Genomic DNA, 22,523 nt, shown 5'->3' on the forward strand with positions numbered 1-22,523 from the left:
CCACACCCAGGCCATGAGTGACCCAGCCAGAAGCAATCCCTGATGTTTCATTCATAAAACACACTCCCTTCTTTATCAGGAGCCTCAGGCATTTTTCAAATACTCTGACACTGTCCCTACCTCCTGCTGTGTGCACGGCTCCCGCCTCATGGTCAATAAAAGTGGTAAAAAACCTTCTCCTGACTCACATGGCTGAAATGGATGCAGATCCCTGGGCCTCATCTCCTCCAGGCTCAGCTTAATTAGGGAGCAGCCAGCAAACCACAAGTGCGCTCACAAAAGAAGCTTGCTTCTAAAGGGCTTTGACTGCAGCTCTTTGTAACTAGTCACAAACATCTGGTGCCTGGCAAGCTTGCCTGCCTCTTGGAAAGGGTTTCCAATGAGAAAATTCCTGTAGCCTGCACCTGAATTCTCCGCAGCACACCATGCAGTACTCAGCTCTCTCCCATGGCTCCTCTTCTGAGCTGCCAGCTTTGCAGAAGACATTTCTGGCACTGATTTCCCCACCATGGCCTTCCCACCCACTACAACGCATTTTAAATAGTGCACGTGGTCTGACAGAGAACAGTTATTCCCTTGAATGTTTGTGGGTTGATAAGCAGTTTTAAAAATTCAAGTGATAGTGTTGGTCCTGGTTTTATTGGCACAATGAAACAGAGCCCACGGTGGGGACAGTCCCCTCAGAGGAGGAGGGAATAGGAGTAATTATTTTCTACTCTTTTAGTAGACCCGTTCACGTGCATGTGTGAGTGTGCAGCTGTGCTCAAAAGCCAGCCTTGTGGAGGCTTCCTTAACTATCTGTTGAAGATTAAATGATCTCATGTGCAGCCTGTAATGATGGCCTCTACCAAAAACTGTTCCCATCTGAAAGCTGCCCAGTGCTGCATGATCCAAAATGAGCCGCTGACCTCAGAAGAGAACCCAGCAGGCAAACCACCACATCACAGAGACTCAGCCCTCTGCACGCACTGCTAATTGTCCCCTTGTCTGCGGGCTCTGAGGGAAGGCGACTACTCAAGGGCAGGGGAACTGTGCTCCCAGCTTGTGTTACTGAGGGACTTTCTCCTAAGCACCATTTCCAACATGTTTGGGGAGATGCTGTCCCAGTCCTTGCTTGGGACAGGTACCTTTTGCCTGGCAAAGTCACCATACCTCTAATGCAATTCCAGTAAAGCCAAACCGAATTGTCCCACCCACAAATGCAGGCATTGGATTTGACCCTGCAAACTAACTAAATAACCCAAAACCAAGCTCAACCTCAGTGCAGGGAGAGGCAAACCTGCCATGAACATGGATGCTCTGACTCAAACTAGTCACAAAGCCAGCAAGCATCTGTTGTCACTGCATTTCCACAAGATCCCGCTGAAATTACGACCAGCTCCCTGCTGTGACTCTATTCCCCAGTGAGGGTTGCAAGCACCAGCGTGGTAAAAGGATCTTGATGGGTAAAAATTATGCTTCCTTTTAAGAAGACCCACTAATGGCACCTTGTGCATCTGTCACTGCATTAACAACATCAATCTGAGACTGTGCATAAGCTGGGTAACTGGTGAAAGGAACAGCTTGCTTACATTAGGAGGTCTGGCTGAAGGGAGACCTTTGGCTTTGTTTCTCTGGAAGGGTTGTGATCGGCTAACAGGAAAGTGGATACTTTCTTGTGGGTATTCACATTTTTGCAGATTGGATCCCTTATGTATACGAAGGGGGAGACCTCTCAGATCAATGTGGGAAGAAGGAGTGGGAGACTGTAGAATAATATTTGGGAGGGCAGCAAAGGGAGGGCAGTTACAGCAATGGTAAAACACACATGTGCATTCTGGAGAGCAGAGCTATGGAAAAAAAGACACAAACTCAGGTTGTGGGGTCACTTTCACCCCCTCCCTCCCAAGAGTCTGGATTTGCCTCCTTCCACACCCTGCCAAGAAAAACAAAGAAACTAAATATAAAAATGCAGTGATCTGGGGAGCTGCTCCAAAGCCCAAAACGTAGGTGTCTAATGCTGTTTTAGGCACTGCTGGTGATCCAAGACATCTGAGTGGGGCTGGCAGATACAGCACCAGACCTATGGCAGGCTCCCTCCCTGCCAGGGCAGCCGCCAGAGGCCATGCAGGATACCCTGGGGCATGGAAAAGGGCACTCCATGCCTACATTTGGGCATCTGAACAGCTTCCCCAGAGCCCTGTGTGTTTGGACAGTTGGAGTTAATCATAAAAGAGGAACAGAGCTTCACTTAACAAATAGCACTGTGAGATTTCGTAGCAGAGAGGGTAAAATAGGATCTGAGCACAGGGGACAGTCTGGCTGAGTTGGAGGGAGGAGGATGGGCAGAAGAGGAGGACGATGGGCAGGAAAGCAGCTGAGTAGAGCAGCTGCCAGCAGCTCGGAGAAGTTTCAAATTCCTTTTGCGCCACGCCGAAATTTAGTCATAAATGACAACGGGGGACCTGGGGACAGAGGGATATTTTCTGAAGGGTGTGATCTGCTGGCTTTTTAGACTCTTATGTGTTCCACATGTCTGAGCGCCTCCCAAACACGTCCTCTGCACATGCCGTGCAGCACGGCTGCGTTATCCTCCCCGCCTTGCGGACGGGCATCTGGAAGCACGGAGGGATGGATGTTTTCAGCAGCCCACATGGCAGTTTCAGGCTTGACCCCAGTTGTTGTCAGTGGGAGTTTAGGCCCCAAACTTCCTTTCATGCCTTTGAAGCCGGGAGCTTGCAAAGGAGACAGACTTCAGTCAGACTTCAGCTCCTGGCTTAACCCTTTCACCCTGTGCCTGTCCTCCCTTGGTGGGTAAAATAGTGGGTGTTTCTGTGCTTCATTTGGTGATTACAACTTACATCCAGCAATTAATTTTTCCAGTGGAGGAATAAAATAATTCTCTAAGGGCACTGTAACTCAGCCCTCCAGGCTTCCTATCCCTCCTGGCCCCCTTTCTCTCCTACCCCCCTGCAGTGCAAACAGCCCCAGAGTACGGGGGGGGGGGGGCAGCTTAGTGCCCTCCTCATCCCCCACCCTTCCTTCCAAACACCCTGTTAGAGGAAGAAAAGAAAAGGAACATCAAAAAAAAAACAAAAAACCAACCTTGCTTGGAATCTTTTACAAACAAATATTTTCAATTTTGCTGCTCCTGAAGTATTAGCGAGGAGAAAATTTTGGGTCCTCTCCGTAGTTTGTTTTATTCTCTAGATTTCACCTCCACTAGCAGCTTAATCAGTGCAAATCAAATTACGCCTCCTGTTTACTTATCTCCAGAGCGCTGACACCGGCAACCCGGCTTATCTCGGCGTGGCAGGAGCCAGCGCCTTCCTTGGGGGTAGGACAGGAACTCCACAGAAGCTACTTGTAGTGGGAGAAGGAGCGTAAATCAGGGAAGGCTCTGATGGCTGTGCTCCCCAGCAGCGAGGTTACGCTCCCCATGCTCCGCTGCTTGCCAGGAGCAGTGCAGGGAAGCCGAAGTCCAAGATGCCCACGGGGTGGAGGCTGCCTCCTCCCAGTGGATTAGCAACCTGGAAGCCAGGGTTTGGATTTTGACTTACTCATTTGTAAGGAGGAGGTGGTGATGGACCTGTCCGCGGCGGTGAAGGTGGGGTAGTTTGCAGAGCTGACACGGTGTTTCGCAGTCACCGCATCCTTCGCGCTGCTCCTGTGGTCAGACCGCCCTCCTGCCAGGGAAAGGGGGGTTATTTCCCGACAGAGGTGGGGCACAGGGACCATGTGAGCACATCCCACTACCCAGGAGCACGCAGACACCCCAGAGCTGGCCCATACTGAGTCAGGGGCGAGGAGGTGCCGCATTTTACTCCCGTAACAGCTTTGTGCCTCAGTTTCCCCACTGGTGGTAGTGTTCGCTTTGTCCCGATGCTGTTCTGAGACGCCTCGGCAGGGCAGCCTGTAAAACAGAGGTATGACCTGCTTATTGCCGTGCTTTGTACTACTGGGAGCACCTTGAGCCTTGGCCATCGCCAACACGAGCCTGCCAGCACCTGGGATAGATAAACTGACTCCGCTGGGCTCATGCTCGTGCCAGTCTTACGTGGATTGCGGGATAAAAGCAGAGCTGAGTATCGCACTTGGGTGAAGTGGGGTGAGTCACCCTCATCGGGGTCTCACCTCCTCCACCCGCGGAAAAGCTGCTGTGCTAGAGGGCCGATGCACACCCGCTGCATCCTCCAAGGAAAAACTATCCGAATCCCGGTTTTCCCCGGGGTTTGCGTGTGTTTAAACGTACTTGGCCCCGCAGAGTGAAACCGGCGCCCTTCCCCGCCTGCCCCCGGCTCCCATCCCGCCGCCGGCAGCGGGAGGGAGGGACGGAGGGCACCGCCCGCCCCCGGGGCTGCCCCGCGGGCCCGGGGCGGGGGGCGCGGGCGGGACGCGGGGCCGGGGCGGAGCGGAGCGGGGCAGCCCCGCCGCAGCGCCGGGAGGGAGCGGCGAGCAGGGCTGGGCGAGGGATCGCGCGGAGGCGCCTCATCCCCTTCATTCTCCCCGCAGATCTTTCAATGGAGGCAGCTGGAGAACCTCTATTTCCGCGAGAAGAAGTTCTCGGTGGAGGTGCACGATCCGCGCAGGTGAGCGATGAGACGAACCGGGATGAGCCGGGCTTTGCGGTGCCGAGCCTTGAGCCGGGTCTTGCGGAACCGCGCTGCCCTCGCTGCTGTGCCGGGCTCGCTGAGCTTGGGAACCAGCGGGTGCCAAGCCGGGGGCTGCTGCTTCCTTCCAGCGGGACATTTCTTGTTCGGGTGGGTGTTTTTGAGGATGTGTTTCCCCTCGGCTCCCAGCGATATTTTTCTCTCCTTTCCTCTGTTTTGGCACCTTGTGACCCCCGGGACTGTGCTGCTCCGGTGCCCCAGCTGCGGTGCCAGCAGCCCCCGTGAGTTTAAGGGGTTTCGCCTTGTCCCCGTGTTGCACTTGGAGCCCGGAGCTGGGCGCCAGATTTTGTACTCACATGCTTCCTTGTAAATAAATATTCAGTAGTGCAACTGAAAGGAATGGCACGGAACCAGAGGGTTACCGGCAGCCTGGATGAAAGCCCATCAGTCTTTTTGACATGGGAATCTTTTTTTTTCTTACTTTAGAAACTGAACATGAGTTAGTTCAAGGGACTATGCTGCATCTCATAAGAGCATTCAGCACCCCTTGTGTGTTTGCGTTAGTGGATGGTTACTGCAGTGACCAGTGTGAATATGAATCTGTAAGTGTTTCTCACTAAAAGCAACGTCTCACTTGCAGTGTAAGTATGATACAACTGGCAGAGACCAGCTCTGTTCCCAGGCTGATTTGATGTGCTGCTGGTAGTAGTGTGTTTTGCTGATCACTCAGCTGTGATCCTGTTTCACCTGTTTCCCATGCCTATCTGTGTATTAATATATGTACTTTTGTTAGCAGAATTTTGCATGCAGTTTCTGTGCTTATTTACCCTGATACGAACACGGTCACACCAGTACAGTGGTGCCTGTCTGCAGAGGTGCATTTTGTTAAAGCAAAACCAGAATAGAGCAGCTCATATCATTGTGCAGCTCTAGGTCCGCAGAACCTTGAAGCATCTGCTTAATATTAAGCACGTAAATAGTCGCATGAAATCTAGCAGAGCGAATTCCCAAAGTCGAGAATCCGCTGGGAGATCTTCCAGCAGCAGGAGCTGGGGGTGGTGCACTCCTTCCCTCACCGAGCCTCCAGAGGTGTCAGAAACCTTGCTGCAAGCAACCAGCAGCCAGGAGCCCCTAAATGCCCTGAGTTATGGCTGTTTCCTGCAAGGAGCACTTCCAAGGAAAAGAAAGGAAACAGCTCCGGGACTTTAAGAATCATGATGATACTTACAACTCAATGTCATGCATGAAATGTGACCACACAGAGGAACCTCTTCTGTTTCATTCGTGTTTAGATGATAGGAATTAGTGACACAGAAGAGCTTCCGCTTTTTTATTCCATTGCATTTTTTCCCTGAATCAACACCAGGAGGACAAAGCCCTGTTCCAGGTTGTCAGCCTGGTACTTTCTCACTGCAAGGGAATTATTGTGGCTGGGTTTTTGATTCATTTTTGCATTCAGAGCACCACCGTCCAGGTCGAACTGGTGCTCTGGCTGTAAAGCAGCACGGCACGTTGCAGTGGCGTGGTGGGAACACAGCTCGGTGTGTAGTCTCCTGGCCAAGTGGGATGGACTCCTGCGAGGAGTTGTTCAGCATGTGGAGGCGGAGGAGTAGCCAACACAGTGCTCTCTCCACATTCCTCTCTGTGTAGCCAAACCAGAGCCTGAGTCAGCGAAGCCACAGTCAGGAGAGTGAGTGCAGCTCCGTGATTGTGGCCAGGGCTGGGCAGCCCAATGTATGTTTTTAAACCCTGCCTCTGCCCATGGCTTCCTGTCCCCAACAAGCCATTTAACCTCTCTTCACTGCAGTTACTTATCCCACGAAGGAGAAAAATTATACATTTGGGGGGTATCAACAGGGTTAATTCCATAGTGCATGTTGCATGCATGGAGGGAAGTCATGGAAAAAACACCCATGGGCCACCTCTCTCAGGTCCTTAGAAGACAGCTGTGAAAAACAAGTCCACAGCTCTGACCAGCAAAGTCTGCAGACTTTTGGGGTCTGCAGTTTTGATGGGAAATGTGTACAAATCCCAAAGAAAAAAAAATTTGGAAATCGCTGCTTTTATGACAAGAAGAGGAATGGTTTGCAGAATATGTTTCTAAGAGTTCTTGGAGTAACTACATTTGAACTGAATAAGATTACATTAGAATTAAGGTTTCAGCCCATGTTTGAGTGCCTTAATGCCTTGCATGCCAATGTGCTACAGTGGTTTGTGTCCCTTAAACCAACATAAAGCACCCAGAGTTGGATCTCTTTCTCTCACTAGCCTCAGCTTCAAGATTATCTCCCAGCACAGCCTTCATTCCCTGTCCAGTGACAGGAATGAGGCAGCTCAGCAACCATCCTCACTAGCACCATCAGCCAGTGTCCTGTTGTATCCAGGGAGAATTTTGTCACGAGAATAATACTCCTAAATGGGACAGTTGCATGGAAAGGACTCAGCACAGGGTAACACTGAAACCTGAGATCCCAGTTGTCTCAGACCCTGTTTGCATTGGCCACTGCTGTTTTCTCAGAATTTTCACTCCGATTTGTAGCTTCATAATTTGACTTTAACACATTTTGAAGCACTGAAAAGGCCCTGAGACACAAGAGCTGTCAGTCCTCTCCCAGGCTGAACATTGCCAGTGGTTCTCATTTTGCTGCAGGGTTTTGGTTTTCTTTCACACTTGGCTGTGTCACGACTTTCTTTAACTGTGTCTCCCCTCACCACGTTCACCTCCAAGTTTGGACAGGGCAGTAGCCCACAGGCACCAGAGGAGAGGTGGCCACTGCAGGTGCAGGAGGTGGCCTTAGCAGGCTTGAGGACTTCTGAGTGCTGGTAAAAGAGTCATCTATCTCTTGCACAGCACAGTGGAGCTCCTGGGCCCTCCTGCAGTGCCACCTCCACACCTGCATGGCACAGGGTCCCTGCTGACGGTGGCAATCCCACTGTAGTACACCTGCTCCCCAGGCTGTCTCTCGCACTCGTCCCTCTTCAGCATCCACATCCCTGCATAAAAGGGACAAGTGTCATGTTTCTGAGCGAGCCTCTGTAACCATGTCACATCATTTCACTGTCGTACTCCACCACAAGACTCTTCTTAACAGACTGGAGAGGAGGCCCTCATTTGTTTGGGGCACTGTAGATTGGTGGTGTGGTTTATTCCAGCCAGCTCTCCATCCCTGCAGTGGGAGGAGTTCTGCAGACCAGGATGCTGTGAGCCTGGATGTGCCAGTGTGCTGGTGTCAGGGGCTCTGCTGGTGGAGTTGAAATTGAGGGATGGGAAGGAATAATCAAGCAGTTCCGTACAGCTGTGAAAGCACGAGGAAACCTAATCTGTGGTTTTTTGCTATGTTTGAGAACAATTGGGAGTCCCAGAGAGGAAACATTTAGCTCTTATTTTTCCTGTTTTTAAATTCACTCATCTAATCATTGAGTCCCATTCTTCTCTCCAGGGTACTGGGCAGCCCCCTCCAAGCCTCACAACTCCCCTCTCCCATACCCTTGGCAACTCCTGCTGTATCTGTTCACAACTGGGGAAATCGAGGTATCTGAAAAGTTTCTCCCACATTCCCTAAAGTAGGCATCGTTCCTATGGATCTTTAGTTGCTGTGTGGGTCCTAATATTTGAGAACCTCTGTCCAAAGCCAGAGTTAGTGGAGGGTGTGAGGACTTGGCCTCAGGTGTCTCAGCATGTAATGAGACAGAGCATTCACACCTGCTTTGGCCTTGGTGACACCCCTGGCATATGTAGCAAGTCAGCACCAGCTCAGCCAAACCCAGGAATACAGTCAGAACTGGACAAACTGGATCATCTTTACTGTTAGTCCTCTGGAGCTTGCTGTCTTGAGGAGATACTTAAAGTAAATGCTCTCCTGGCTTGATTAGCTATTTATTGCTCTTTTCTAAGCATTCTTTCCCATTAGCACAAGGGCGTGCACAGTAAAGACAGCAGCTTTTACTGGGAGATCTGTGACAGGGTCTGCCACAGAAAGAAATGCAATGCAGCCTTGGTGTAACTCCAGTTCATTCTTTTCTCCTCTCCAGGGCATCTGTGACCAGGAGGACTTTTGGGCATAGTGGCATTGCTGTGCATACGTGGTACGCCTGTCCAGCACTAATAAAGTCTATCTGGGCTATGGCCATTAGTCAACACCAGTTCTACCTGGACAGGAAGCAGAGCAAGGTAAGCATGTTGGAGTGGGAAGTGCATGTTGTGGTTGGTGGGTCCCTCTCGCTTCTCACAGTCTCAGCAAGGTCAAGTCCAGGTGGTGGCTCCTTTCCACCTCCAGGTCCTCCCTTTCCACCTGAGATTAGAAAAAGGCAAATTGACTCAAAATATCTGCTGGTTTTGGCCAGATTGAGAAAATCGACACTGAATTCATGTCTGTGGGAGTAAGAATTGAGGAAAAAGCTGTACTGAACTGTGGCCAAATTGGAAGAGCCAAGTTTGCAAGCAGATAGGGTCACATCCCTGTCTGGATGTTTTCCATGTCTTGAACTCTCTCATAAAGTTAGGGTAGCTCCCAATAACTGAGTTCAAAGTAGCTTCACAATCCACACCTGTTTCTGAATCTTTCTTGCTGTCCCTTGCATTTTGCTATTGTGTTTTCCTCAAAAGGAGCAGTAGGGATATTATTTTAGGAGAGGGGCAGGAGACTGACAGCCTGGCCTTACAAGGAACTGTCTCGATCTGGTGCTGCACAAAGGGCCACGCAGTACACAAAAGAAGCCACCTTGAAACCAGGGGAGTGTGTGTTGTCTAATTCCTTTCATCGGTATTTTTAGGCATACCCAGAGCAGCAGGAGATTTCTTTGATCACTTTGAGATCACTTTGAGACAGAGGGGAGACTTCTTGTGCAGACTTCCCTCTCCATATTAGCATACTGATGTAAAACTTTACAGAGAAGACAGAATCAGTATTGAGTGGGCACGTACATTGTCCCCCCATCTCTGGAGAAAGGGCACAATGTGCAGGTGATATTCCTCCAAATGGCTGAAACCATCTTAACATCTTGCTATTGCTGAAAGCACTGTGGGCATTTTCAGGCAGGGCCCTATCAGGTCCCTTCATGGGCCAGTTCAGGCCCCTAAACTGGCAGGGAAATATTTCTTTTTCCTGCTTTTCTTTATTGCATTATTTTTTCTACCAGTTAAATGAATTGAATTGGCTTGATGGAATTTTCTGAAGGGCCATCAATGTGCTGTTAGTCCCACTCTAAACCCTTCTGACATTGCTTTCCCCACTATGAGCTCTGTGCTTTATTGCAGAGTTGGTAGGACTTTTGGATGCCCTGGGCAGAACACGCAGTTGCACTCACTTTGGCCATGTCCCATGTAATGCAAAAATCCAGGTTTCACCTCAGCTGCTGTGAGATGTGTTGAGTTTAAAGACGTAGCCAACTTCTCACCCCTGCCTAAGTGCCAGCTGTGAATATGGACAGAATTGCACGCTCACCCAACACCACAGGATGCTTTCCTGTCCCCCTTCTCTGCTCAGGATCATCAGGGCAGTGCATAGTCTTCTCTGTTAACTCAGCAAACAAACAGAAGTTTATTTTTCTTTACTTTTAGCCAGATGGATTTGCTGATCTAGCTGCAAGGTATTTAGGTCACAAGCAACCAACAAACAAAAGGAGATTCCCTGCTCCTCTCATTTCTTTGGTAAGAAACTGGGCCTCTGAAATGCCCAGGACTTCCCTTCAGTGACTTCTTTTGTTGTTGGCAGATTGTGTTTCAGTCTGATCTCCCCTCTCTCACACTCCTATAGACAGCACCACCCACCAGCCCTCATTTGTCAACCTGTCACGTCTGTGACCATGTCAGTGTGCTTTGTCACAATAATCCCAGTGGTCATGCTGAGGCTTTGAAGTTAAGGCACACAAATATTTTTGTCCCTTTCTCTAAAAAGAACTGGTATTCTAGTCAGATGTCCTCATCTTTGACGTGACACTGTCAGTATTGATAGATCCATCAATTTTAATTGATCAGTTCATCCTGCTGGTCACTTCAAGGACACTGTACTCATGTGGGCTTCACTTTGGAAAGCCAGTAAATCATATCCCAGAGTGGGGTGATGTGAAATGTCTTGGTTTCAGCTCTCAGGGCCTAGACAAACATTTATTTGAGTTTCGGGTCACATGGGTTTGCAGCCCCTTAAATCTCAGGCCCCACTTCAATTGAATCCCCAACTTCAAAGCAGAACTTAGATATTCCTTCCTTTCATGTCCAAACTTGGCATTTCACATCATTTTGACAAAAGAAAGAAAAATAAAAACAAACTTAGAAGAAAAAGCCTGCTGGAGCTCACTGCAGCTGAGCCTTTGCTCCAGTGATGTAGATTAGATGGCAGAAGATGTGACATAGTGATAAAGAAAAGCTTGAACTCTGTTCTTCGCATAAATGGGCACCAGTTGGATCTGGACCTTCTGCACAGCTCCACCGGAAAAAAAACAAAACTCTTCACTTGATTTTAAAAAGAAATAAAATCAGCTTTGCCTCGATTCTGACCCTTTTAAAAGTGAGGTCCCAGCCGTCTTTGCAGCCTCACTCCGTGTTGAAGTCCTGCCAGCTCCAGGTTCCCAGATTTTCGCTTGCTGCTGCCGATCTGTCTCTCTCTCCCTGCAATCAAAGCTTAACGCAGAGACTGAAAAGATCCCCAGCTTGCAAGTGAACTTGTCAGTGTGCCGAACTCCTGTCAGCTTCCCTTTTTTGGGGGGAGTCAGATGCAGCAGGACTTCAAGGCATGTCTTTGCTCTGTTGACTGCACTGAGTCAATCAAACGTTTGGCCTAGAAACCTCGAGAAGTCCCATTTTGTGGGAATTTTCAACAGCACGTTCCACCAAGTGCAAGGCTTTCTGGCTGAGTGAACTGGTAGAAAATAGGCCAAGGGTTTCAAAAAATCACCTGAAGCAAAGCCTCAGGACCTCAGAAAGAGGGATAAATTCATCCCTAGTGTCCATCTACTGCTGCCTTTTACTTATGGATTTTTATTCGCCCTCTGACCCCGTCAGAACAGTGCCGGGGATCAGTTTGGCCTCATGCTTTGAAATGACTCATGAATGAGCCAGTCTCCCTCCATGTAAATGAGACTTGGCAGGTCTGCGCTAAGTGCTTTAAAATTTCTGAGCCTGGAGGGACTGCAAGGCTCAGGGGAGTGCTAATGGGGTGTAATCCAGCTTTTCACCCTTGTCTGCAGCACACAGCCTGCCCAGGCCTCGCACTCGCTGTTGCTCAGTGGCCTGTGTGGAACGAGCTGTTGGGCTGATTCCTGCTGCTGCTGAGAGCCTGTCCAAAGCACGAGACCACCCGATGCTGATTGGTATTGCTGTAGGGAGCAGAGGCAGCATGGAAAATTAACCCTATTCCTTTCAGGAGATGCTACGTCCCCACTGTTTAATGCAGGGCACCGTAAGCACAACTGCAATCAGGTCTAAAACCTTCTTCTATGGCTTCACCAGGTTTGAATTGTACCCTCTGTAAGGGAAGCTCTCTCTGCCCTGCTGATCCTATCTGCTCTCTGCTGTTTTGCTTTTCTTCTCTCTGGCTCCAGGGGTGCCAGGCCTTTGTCTTGCATTGTTTTTTCATTTGGCCTATGTAGGGCACACTTCCAGCCACTGCTGGCTTGGTGTGCCGGCCAGGACCGCAACAGCACCCAGCAGCCTCATTGCCTTCATTCAGCAGTTTGGTTGGGGCCCAGCCAGACAGGTAGGGCCAGAGTGTGCCCCAATTTGCATTCTGGATATGAGTGGAAATAAACTGTTGGGCTTCTCGCTGTTACTATCCTACAAATACAGGAAAACCACTGCCACGCAGAGCAGGAGGGGTGGATCTGTCTGTGCAGACTTGGGATTTGTGCCTTCCCAAGACATCTGCTGCAAGGACTCAGTGTATTGGGTCAGGCAGACATTGTTTTTGATCAGTATGGCTGTTCCTGGCGTTATACAAGGTACACATAACCCTGCATCCATGTAGGGTTACATGCAGCATACGTACACCTGCAGGGGATAAATCATCAGGACAGAGGCAGTCAGACCTCCAGAGGTCTGGATTTGCAGCAAGAACAGCTGTTCATGCTCAGGCTCCTTATCAAGACTTCGGTAGCAGGAAATCTCATTAGATAAAAGCAGTAACTTTCCTCCTCACCTAGAACTAACCTTCCAGAACTGTTTGGAGAACATGTCTCACAGGCCTTGTTTCTGACCAGAAACATCTGATCCAAGAAGTTAAAGAGTGCTGTCCTTCTCCTGAAGCTGATTCTAGGGAGGAACTGCTGGGAATGAGAAGTGTCTAACTGGTTGCAGCATTAGCTGAAGAGGGTCAGAACTGGTTGACTGATCTACTTTGACATCTTGGCAGGTAGTTCAGCCTCTGCGCTCCAATAAGTGAGAACACACGCCCTATTATTGATGTTGTTGTGGAAATAGGCTTGTGAGGCATTTGTACCTCAGAATGGTAATGATGGAGCCTGTAAATACCCAAGAATATTAAATTATTATAATACTTCTGAGAGTTTTTTCAGTGCAAGACTTTCCCAGTGCTGTCTTCATTTGCAGTCTTAAATTAATCTTAAAAATACAGTGTGCAACAGGGAGACATTTTCCTTCCCTTATTATTTCACTGATACGCAAACAGAGGCAGGGGATCACTAAGAACTTAACCTTAAGTGTCTTACCCAGAGCCCCACAGCACATCAGTAACAGAGCTAAGAAGCTCAGTGTAGCAAGCATTGAGCCATCAATACAGCCTTAGTTCTTGTTGAAATGGTTTCTTCTTCCTGAGGATGTGAAGTAATACCGAAAATTCCATCATGGCAAGCGTTCCTTGTAATCCTGCTTCATGTTACTTCCAGTGGGAACAGATCACGCCCTGGTACATGGATGTCAGTCAGCTTCTGATTTGTCAGCACTGTGATGATGTGCCCATGGCCCGAACTGTGTGGCTGGGGCTGAGTCTCTTCTGGCCTTGAAAAGGTGCAGAGGTGAACACTCAGGTGATCCTGAGCTGAGGCTTCACCACTCTTCATGCAGTTGGAGAGCCTTGGCAAGATGTACCAACAGCTTTCTGCGTTCTGGGAAATTAAAATTACAAGTCAGTTGCCCTGTGAGGCCAAGCTAATTCAAGCTCAGCAGCACAAGGCTTGTGAGATTTGGGTGACGGGCTGAGCTCCAGCTCCCTCCATCTGTGACTGAGGGGTTCACATGAGGGTCAGTAGCAAGAAGCTGATTTCCAGGTTTGGAGATAAATAGCAGTCACTCTGTGTGCTTTGGTACAGACAGCAAGCTTCTCCCTGGTTGTCAGTTCCCTCCTAGTTAACATGGTTTGTTACCTGAAGTGAATTCAACAACCAATACATAAAACAGAGCTCAGAACATATATTAGTTCAGAAGAGGCAGGAGGAAATTTTCCATGTGTACTGATAATTCCACAATGAAAAGTTTCCTTACTTTTTTTTTAAGTTCTTGGAGATGATTCAAGTCAGAAATGAGATAGAGGACTAGAGAGGGTTTTTCTGATGTGGCAGTTGCTATTTTAAGTTGATCCTAAGGCTGTATTGGTCGAAAAAAGGACTGAAGAATTCTTGTGGCCACCCAAGACCTTCGTATGTCGGGTTCTTCTTCCCCATAGTGCTGGAAGGGTCATCCTCAGCAACTTTGATCAATGTTCTTGATACTCTTGTTCGTGTTAAGCACCTGCTAGAGGCTGTCAGGAGAATGGGCTGGAGGTGGCTGGTGAGTTAGTGACAGTGGGGTTTGCATGGCAGGGGCAAGGCAGCCACTAGGAAGGATTGAGAGAGCCCAACCCTGGAAGCAGTTGCCGTGCTCATTTCAGTGCTCAGGGCTGCTGACCCCCTTGCCCTGAACATTTTCTTCCTTTGTTGGCTCTGGAGACATGACCACATCTGGGCTTACTGCTCAACAAAGAGAAAGTTCTGGAGTTATCTCAACTTTTCAGGCATCATCTTGTCTCAAATCCTTCCATAGCCAATGGAAAAAGAGTGACATCTTAGGAAGTCCACTCATTCCCTCCTAAGATAGGAGGAGGACTAGATAATAGCTGGAGGTCCCTTCCAGCTGAAATTATTCTATTCTATTCTATTCTATTCTATTCTGTTCTGTTTTATAGGTTTACACTCTATGCATGTTTACTTTTTTGTAATTACAAACTACAACTATCTTGTTGACATTTCGTGGTGAACAGTGGGTAACTCCCTGCCCTAGTGTGGCCAGTTACTGAGCTGGCTGGCTGTTGTTTCTTACTGGAGTAATGTTAATACTTTGAAGAGGTCCCTCACAACAGGGGCATTGAATGCAGCTTGTTAGTCTGGACAACAAAACCTGAATGTGTTTTCCTGCTAGTATTTTCTTCTAGCTTCTCATGACAGCCCTCTTAAGCCATGTCCTCACTGTGTCTTGGTCCAAAGCTCACTGCAGATTTGTAAAGGCCCCTCCTGGCTTCCTTTAGATGCTAGAGATGGTCTTTAGCCTTTGAGCTTTTCAGGTTATTATGCAGGCATTTCTGAAGGTTTCTTATTGTATGTGGTAAAACAGTGGCTCCATACATCTTTTGTTTAAAGGGAAAAATGTGCATAGCAAAGCAGAGAAAAACCCAAACAACAGGAAGCAATGCCAGAATTGTACCCACTAAAGAATGTAAAAAGTGCAGCAATCTGTGCCAGATTGCTTCTATTCTTGTAAAATAATCCAAGTTTGCTGTGGAGGCCTGTTTCCTGCCAAAGCGAAAGGTCTTTTTCCTTCTGTGAGCTTTAGAGAAGTGTTATATCATTACTAACTCCTGTGTGTGCACCTCCAGTCCAAGATTCATGCTGCAAGAAGCCTGAGTGAGATTGCGATTGACCTGACCGAAACTGGAACACTCAAGACCTCGAAGCTGGCCAACATGGGGAGTAAAGGCAAAATTATCAGCGGCAGCAGCGGGAGTCTTCTGTCATCAGGTAGGTCCTTTATTCTGTAACTAAAGGGAATATGGTGGGAAGGGCCACAGTCATGGTGTAATGGGGAGCAGCCAGAAGCTGCACTGCAGAAATGAAAGTCACTTCCCTTCAGCCTTTCTGTATGTCCAGGTGTCAGTCCATCTCTCAGCATGTTGCTCCACAAACAGCACAGGCAGCAGACTCCCCCTCTCTCTTTACCACCACTTGTTTCCTCCAGGATGTCATCTCCAACCTCTCAATTTCCAGCTGAAACCTGGTGTCTCTTCACCGTTTCTACCCTGACCATCCCTTGGCTCCCGGCTCATCCCGAGGCAGATGGGTTTGTGAAGGAGTGCCCAGCCAGCAGTGAGGAAGCAGTCAGCCAGTGCAGCTCACGAGGGAAGCTGAGGCTGGGAACTGGTGGTGTCCCTCAGCAGAGTTGAGGCAGTGTCTTCTTCACAGAGTGCACATCTGCTTTGCCTCTCTGTTGCTGGAAGTTGGCTGGTGTCACAGGCCCAACAGAGCTATTCCCTAGCACTCTCTACCGAACCAGTGGTGGGTAGAGGTTTCTTTTTGTAGCTTAGAGTACCTTCCTGTGTGAAGAAGAAACTGTTAAAGAAACCCAAGGGAGGGTGATAGAGAGGAGAGCTAGAGCACGAGGATAGAAAGACCGGAGAAGGGCACTTAGGAGGTTGTCTGTATCTCTTTGATCCTCTGCTGTCAGTCTGAACTGGGCAAGCTGTGTGTAAAACAGTGATGAATGTCACCGCAGGCACAAAGCAGGGCTTGCTGGTTTGCAAAGAGCTTGAAGCTGCTTAGGTGAGAAGGTATTCAGGAGAGCAAGGTTGCTGGTATCACTATAATTAAGAGTTTCAGTCAATTAACCTTCTGTTAAACGTCACATCAAGTTATCAAAACCAAATGTGTTGAGATGTATAACAGCAGAGAAAAACCTTCTCATGCTTGGACAAGGGGAGAGCCCATATAAGAATGCAAATGTTTTAAAATTGAGCCCACACTGGTGTAGTAAAATAAGCTTTTTATCGCTGTATCCTTCATGTCTCTTACAAGCTGCACTTTCCTGCCTGGAAAATGTTCAGCAAGGGGTTAAAATGTGCGATACTTACAGAGCTCCAGAGCTGCCTGCTGTGCAATTCCTTGCCTTGCCTGCAAACAGAGTTGCCTTTCTGCTCCTGAGGTCTTCCTGTCAAAGTATACAATCCACTGTCTGTGCCTCCCATCGCTTAGGGAGTTGCAGTAGCTCAGCAGCTCCCAGACTGGTGTCGGGTTGTTGGAACTCTTTGTTTGTTTGGCATTTTTTCCAGCTCTCCTGCTGGAAAGTAAATAACGTTAAGTACCCTAAGAAAGTTCTTAAGGTCTTTCCAAGATCCCAGCCTCCTGGGCACCATTCCCAAGTTTGTGAGAGCTACTTGGTAGTAATCCTGTTTCCATGTTCATACACTGACTTTTCGTGTTCCTGGAAAAAAACACGAGGGTCTGCTTCTGCTCTTACACCTGGAGAGAGCAGCAACCAGGTGAAAGCCAGCAGAAAATCAGGCCCAGAAAACCTGCTGTAGGGCCAGCACCTAGCAGGGTTATGTGGTTGGAAATTCCAAACTTGGAGCTGCCCATGCTTTTATTTCTATATTTTTGTGCTCCTCCTCAAATCCTTTCTAGCTGAGCACAGGATTTGTAGACTCAGCAGAACTGCAGTAGTGACTAGGCCCATGCAAAATTCATTGACCAGGTGAGTCATTTCTTCAGTCCTGGGTGAGTGGATCTCTCTACCTGGATACCTGAGTAGGACTGTATGAACCTCTGTTTCTGTCGAGGTGCTGCTGGTGTGCCAGGCAAGCACCAATGTTCCCTTTGTGTTCCTGTCTTCAGAGCTGCCTTTTATGTCCTACCAGCACTGAGGACAGAGCTTTCCACAAAATGGTAAGGAAAGCTGTGGGGTTTGCTGCTGCTGTGTGTCTTCCAGAACATACAAGCAGCTGGAAGGAAGTATTGAGAGAAGACATCTGGAAGAGGGCAGATACCAGGGAATTGGAAACCCTGGGTTGCTTCCACGCAGTCACTCAGACCCGTCTGCTCCAAGAGCCCCTTCCCTCGAGCCTGACTGGCAGAGGTGTCCCATCCCTGTCCCACTGGACAGGAGGGGGCATTCACTGCCTGTCCCACTGGGCACAGTCACTGGCTCTGTCCCAGCCTTTGTGTTTCCTCCCATTGTGCCAAAGATTATCGGCACACAACCACAACAATGATGGGTTATCACAGTACAGCCTGCACAGTGGAGAGAATAAGTGCAAATGATTAAGTGGCCACAGTAGATTTCCAGGCTATAAATACCTCAAGTGACTCGAAATCACAAGGGCAGGACTGAGCCTCTGGGTGCCCCCACTTCCCTACTGTTCTCAGTCCTTTTTTTTCCTGAAAGTTACTTGTAGTCATTTCCTCCCCCCATCTCACTCGTCCTCACTGGAGGGGCTGTCAGCACCACGAGGAACATGCCAAAACTGGCATGTCTCCCCTGGGTTTGCAGCAAGTCTGCAAGGAAAAGTTTGTTGTTGCTTCCAGCTGTCACACTGTCTGGCAAAGATCCTGCCCCGTCACTTACAGTCTCAAGACACAGGCAAGGGGAGATGGAGTCTTACACTGGGGAGTGGCTTTCTCATGATCACAGCAATTCAGGGCCAAAGCCTCCATTTCTGTATGTTTCCCAGGTCCTTGATCTCAGCCTGTCCACTGCAGAGTTGTAATTTTGACACCTGATGCTCACAAGTTAATTTCTGACAAACTGAATTTGTAACTTTTGTCCTCATTTTGGATCTGAAGTGGCCTCCTTAGAACAGTGGGCTGCTGTGATTTAGCTGAGGGATCTTCTGCTCAGGATCTATGGGCCATCCCTGGACAACTTTGATAAGATTTGTCTGTGACTAAAAGCTTTTACATTGGCAGAAACCCTAATCAAAGCCAGCAGAACAAAATGAATTTAGGTCTAAGGTGGATTTTCTTTTAGAGCAGTTTGTGCCATAAGAGTTCTGCAGGGCTTCTGAGCTAATGAGGAGTCCTGTAACCACTGGGTTATTGTTGGGCTGAACTCCAGACCACCTTCTTCAACTCCATGGGCAGAGGAGACACCACAGAGGAACACCTCTGCTTTAGCTCTGCAGACACATTCAAGGAGCCTCGGGTCCCTGAGCCCCGTTCCTTCAGCAGCAGTGGAGGTTTCCTGTGCAGGGGCCTGTTTACGTTTGAAAATCCCATGACAGAGCCCAGCCAGCCTTCCCAGGCTCCCGCCGCTCCAGCCGGCAGGGTGGTATCCCAGCTGGACCGCCCCGGCGGGTGTCAGAGCAGACAAACAGCACCCACATGGTCTCCATCACAGCCCGTGAGTGCAGGGGGTCTCAAAGACGAGTCGCCCACAGGATATCTGAGCGTATCCTGTGCGGAGCAGCTCCAGCTGGGCTCCCGCGCGCCGCGGAGGATATCCTATGTGTAGGGCAGAGACAGGAGAACAGGAGATAGCGGCCGTCTGAGGCTGTGGGCTGTTGTGCACTGACATCCTGGCACGGTGAGTCAGCCTGAGCTCTGGCACGGAGCAGGCGTGGGGGGAACTTCCCTCCCTGCTCAGGGAACAGCCTTCCACAGGGACCTCAAACAAATACCAGTGAGCCAGAGCCAGCAGCTGGATGTAGCATGGAGGGTTTGCCATATTTAGATGTGTTTTTCCTGGAACAGGAGACTCCCAGAATGAGAAAGAGAAGAGATGCCTGAATGCTTTTGCCTTGCTGCTCCTCGGCCACTTTGTTGCATCTGCTCTCCCCTCACAGTTATTACCACCAAGACTTGGCTCCCTCTGCTCTTCACATCCCCTCTGTCCTCCCTGCTTGTTTTCAACCTTCTCATTTATCCCTTTTCCAAGCTGACTCCACTCTGCTACAACAACAGGTGGAGGAAATAGGGACAAACAATGAGTCACTGGTAGGGCTTTCTTCTGTAAAGTGGTGGCTTGTATTGCTGGTCTCATCCCTTTGACAAGCTTTAAATCAAAGCTTGTCTTGGAGCCAACATCTGGTAGCCAGGACCCCAGCAGACCTGCACAGCACAGCACTCGGTCAGATCTTTTGAATCACTTGCTGGATGTCCCCATCAACATCACCAAGACTGTCCTGACCTCACCAGTGTTGGAGCAATCACACACCAGCCTGTTAGCACCAATGAGGTTCAGCCATGAATTCTGCTGGAGAAGTGAGTGGAAGGGAGGACCATGTTTCCCCCTGTTTCACAGCTTGTGTTCTCCTGAATGTCAGTGGATGGAGAAATTGCCCAGAGAGGCCAGATGGGTGACAGATGATGAGTGGTGTTTCCACAAACTAGTAGGGTATTAAGTAAACGTTTAGGTCACCAAGACCTGTGTTCCATCCTGTATGCTAAGGAAGAAAGGGCACATACACATAAAAACAGCCCCTAACTGAGCAAGTTCCTGGTGCCCACTAAAGAGAAGGCCCTGTACTTACTACCTAGTGTGTTTTCATAACTCTTTCAAGGACATCAAATGTGTGTTAAAATGCAGAGTTTGGTAAATCTTTGCACAGCAAATGAGAAGGAGGCTGAATAGTAACTTTCACAGAAAGGTTCAAATGTTGTCCAAGAAAATTACCTATTTCAGCAACATTTCTCCTGTTTAGTGTATTAAACAATTGTGGGAGATAGAATACCTGAGAAAGCCTCACAGTCAACCATTTCTATTGCAGCAGGAGTCTCTTGTGTTAGGACTGATCTTTCAGGACTGATTTTTCTCTGTTGATGATGCCCTTCAGAAGGCACTGGGCATCTGTAACTCAGTGAGCATCATATTTAATAAGACTGATTTAAGGTAGTATCTGCTTCATTGATTTGGTTTGTGCTGGTCTTTGGTTATTTCTTTGGCTGTTTTTATGGTTATCTGATTTGTCCTGACATTTTTGGGTCAATTGCCGCTGGGTTTAGAAGTGGGTCTGGGGTCACAGCCTTGCTCAAGGCTGAATTAATACATATTTATAAATAAAGAGCCTCTAATGGAAGCTGTAGGCACCCAGCAATACAGAGCACTGTTCTCTGCACACGACTGTAATTCTCTTGGCTGATCAAGTTTCCATTTGCTTTTTACCTGTGAGAACAAGCAGAGAATCCAACCCGTAAAAATCTAATAATATGCCCCAAAACAGTTCAGCTTTTAAATAAAACAAACAAACAGTAGTGCCAAGGAGTGGTTGACCTTGGTTTCAGCAGTAACCCCACTGCTTCACTCAGGATGCGACAGTGCGCTTCCAGATCTCCCCCAGTTCCTTTGCTTTCTGGGAGGGGTGAAAAAGATGGCAAAATGTGCACTCAGTGGGCACTGTCACCGATGGCATCAGGGGTGAGACCAGTGTGGTTCTCACACAGGGTAAGCACAGCTGGAGCAGATGCTGTGAACTGTCTGTGCTTCACTTGGGTCTGTACCAGCTCAGCCAGAAGCCGCTCATTTCCTTCTTGTTGTCATACCCCGAAGCAGCACAGTCGCCTGGCCAGGCTTTAGGCTCTTCATATGCTTTTAAATGTTTGTATGTAGCTGCTGTGGCAACCCATAGTGCAAAAACGAATAGCTTTTAAAAATAAATCCGAGGCTGGTGTGAAGGTGTGGAGCAGAGAGAGGAAGGAAAGGGGAAGAGCGCTTGAAAGGAAAACGTAGGTCATTAAAGTTGTCATAAAAGAAAAAAAAAAAGGTTTGTAACATCTGGTGGAATCATGAGCAACTTTTTACCAGGACTCTGCAGTTTGTTGACAAGTCCATGAAGAAAATCAGCAGTTCAGTTTTGCTACTAACTGCTCACCAGGGTTACTATTAAGAATTACTAAATGCTGGAGAGGGCTTTCCCTGCCAGTGCAAATACAGGGCTCTGCTGGAAGATCCCATCAAGTTCTTGCAGCACAGACGTGTGTGCAGAATTGAGTGTTATTGCTCTATGAGGGCAGACCCAACTCAAACAAGGATGACTACAGCAACTAAACAAGCATCTTACCATGAGGGTCTCCTCATTTATCTGATATTGCTCAACCTGACTGACCTTTAGAGAGACCTTTTCCACTGCCCCCACCTCAGGACAGCCCAATAAAAGATGTAATAAAGCAAGATGGTGTTTCATAGAGTAAGTGCTAGCTGTCTTCCTACATGAAACCTGCAGAAAGTATTGGTGGAAAAGTTCTGTGAGATTCTCTGCTCCCCCTGGGCCAATGCAGAAGTGTTTTGTGGCATTTTTTGCCTCAATCCTCTTCCAGTTTAGCTTTAATGGTCTGCTGGAATAGAAGCAATGAAAGATGAAGCTAAAAGCACAAATTTCACTGTTTTGCTGCCAAAACAAAGAATTGTTCCCAGGTTCCTTCCAAAGCTCTGTGAAATAACAGCTTTTCCAACCTCCTTAGGCTGAGTGTTTTCACTGAATGCTTGGCAGTCAAGCTGCAAATGTATCTAGGAGCCCTTCTCACCCCCACCTGACAGGTGCACAGAAAATTCCATGTAGCATCCCATTGTATCTGATTCCTGCAGATAATAAAGGTCTGCTTTCTCTGTGTTGTTGCTTGAGAGGGGCAGGAGAGCCCCCGGAGTCACCCTGGAACAGCCTGTGCTGAGTCCACTGAGGACTAGGAGGAATTCCTTTAAAAGCACTGCCAGGTCAAAGGCTTTTCTGCAGGCATAGCCCTACAGCATCCCACAAGAAGTGTCTACAAAGCACCAAGAACAATCCAGCTTCCTTCACATAGGTGTCCAGTGCCATTTTAGGTAGGTTAAAGGATCCCACTGCCAGTCCAAGAGTGTGGGTCACACAGGGTCCTGTATCATGCCTGCAAAGGGAGCAATGGTACAACTTCCTTCCCAGTTTGGGTTGGTCCCTTGGTTGGAAGGGACCTTCAAAGATGATTAAGTCCAACCCCTGTATTAATACCTAGCAGCCAAAGGAGGGGTAAGGAGAATCTCCATCCTTTGCTGGA

General features: G+C 48.6%; 1 protein-coding gene across 7 annotated transcripts in view; it reads left to right on the plus strand.

The window, feature by feature from the left end:
• FRMD4A (FERM domain containing 4A) overlaps positions 1-22,523 on the plus strand; it is a 364,661-nt gene that overhangs the window by 319,331 nt on the left and 22,807 nt on the right. For all 7 annotated transcript variants that reach the window (XM_027639749.1, XM_027639748.1, XM_027639750.1 and 4 more), the window contains 3 exons: positions 4,492-4,568; positions 8,622-8,760; positions 15,389-15,530. In XM_027639749.1, the coding sequence (XP_027495550.1) occupies positions 4,492-4,568; positions 8,622-8,760; positions 15,389-15,530 (358 nt within the window). The remainder of the gene's footprint in view (positions 1-4,491; positions 4,569-8,621; positions 8,761-15,388; positions 15,531-22,523) is intronic.

Source organism: Corapipo altera, unplaced genomic scaffold (genome assembly GCF_003945725.1).
Source record: "Corapipo altera isolate COAL_440 unplaced genomic scaffold, ASM394572v1 1b, whole genome shotgun sequence".
Classification (NCBI taxonomy): Eukaryota; Metazoa; Chordata; class Aves; order Passeriformes; family Pipridae; genus Corapipo; species Corapipo altera.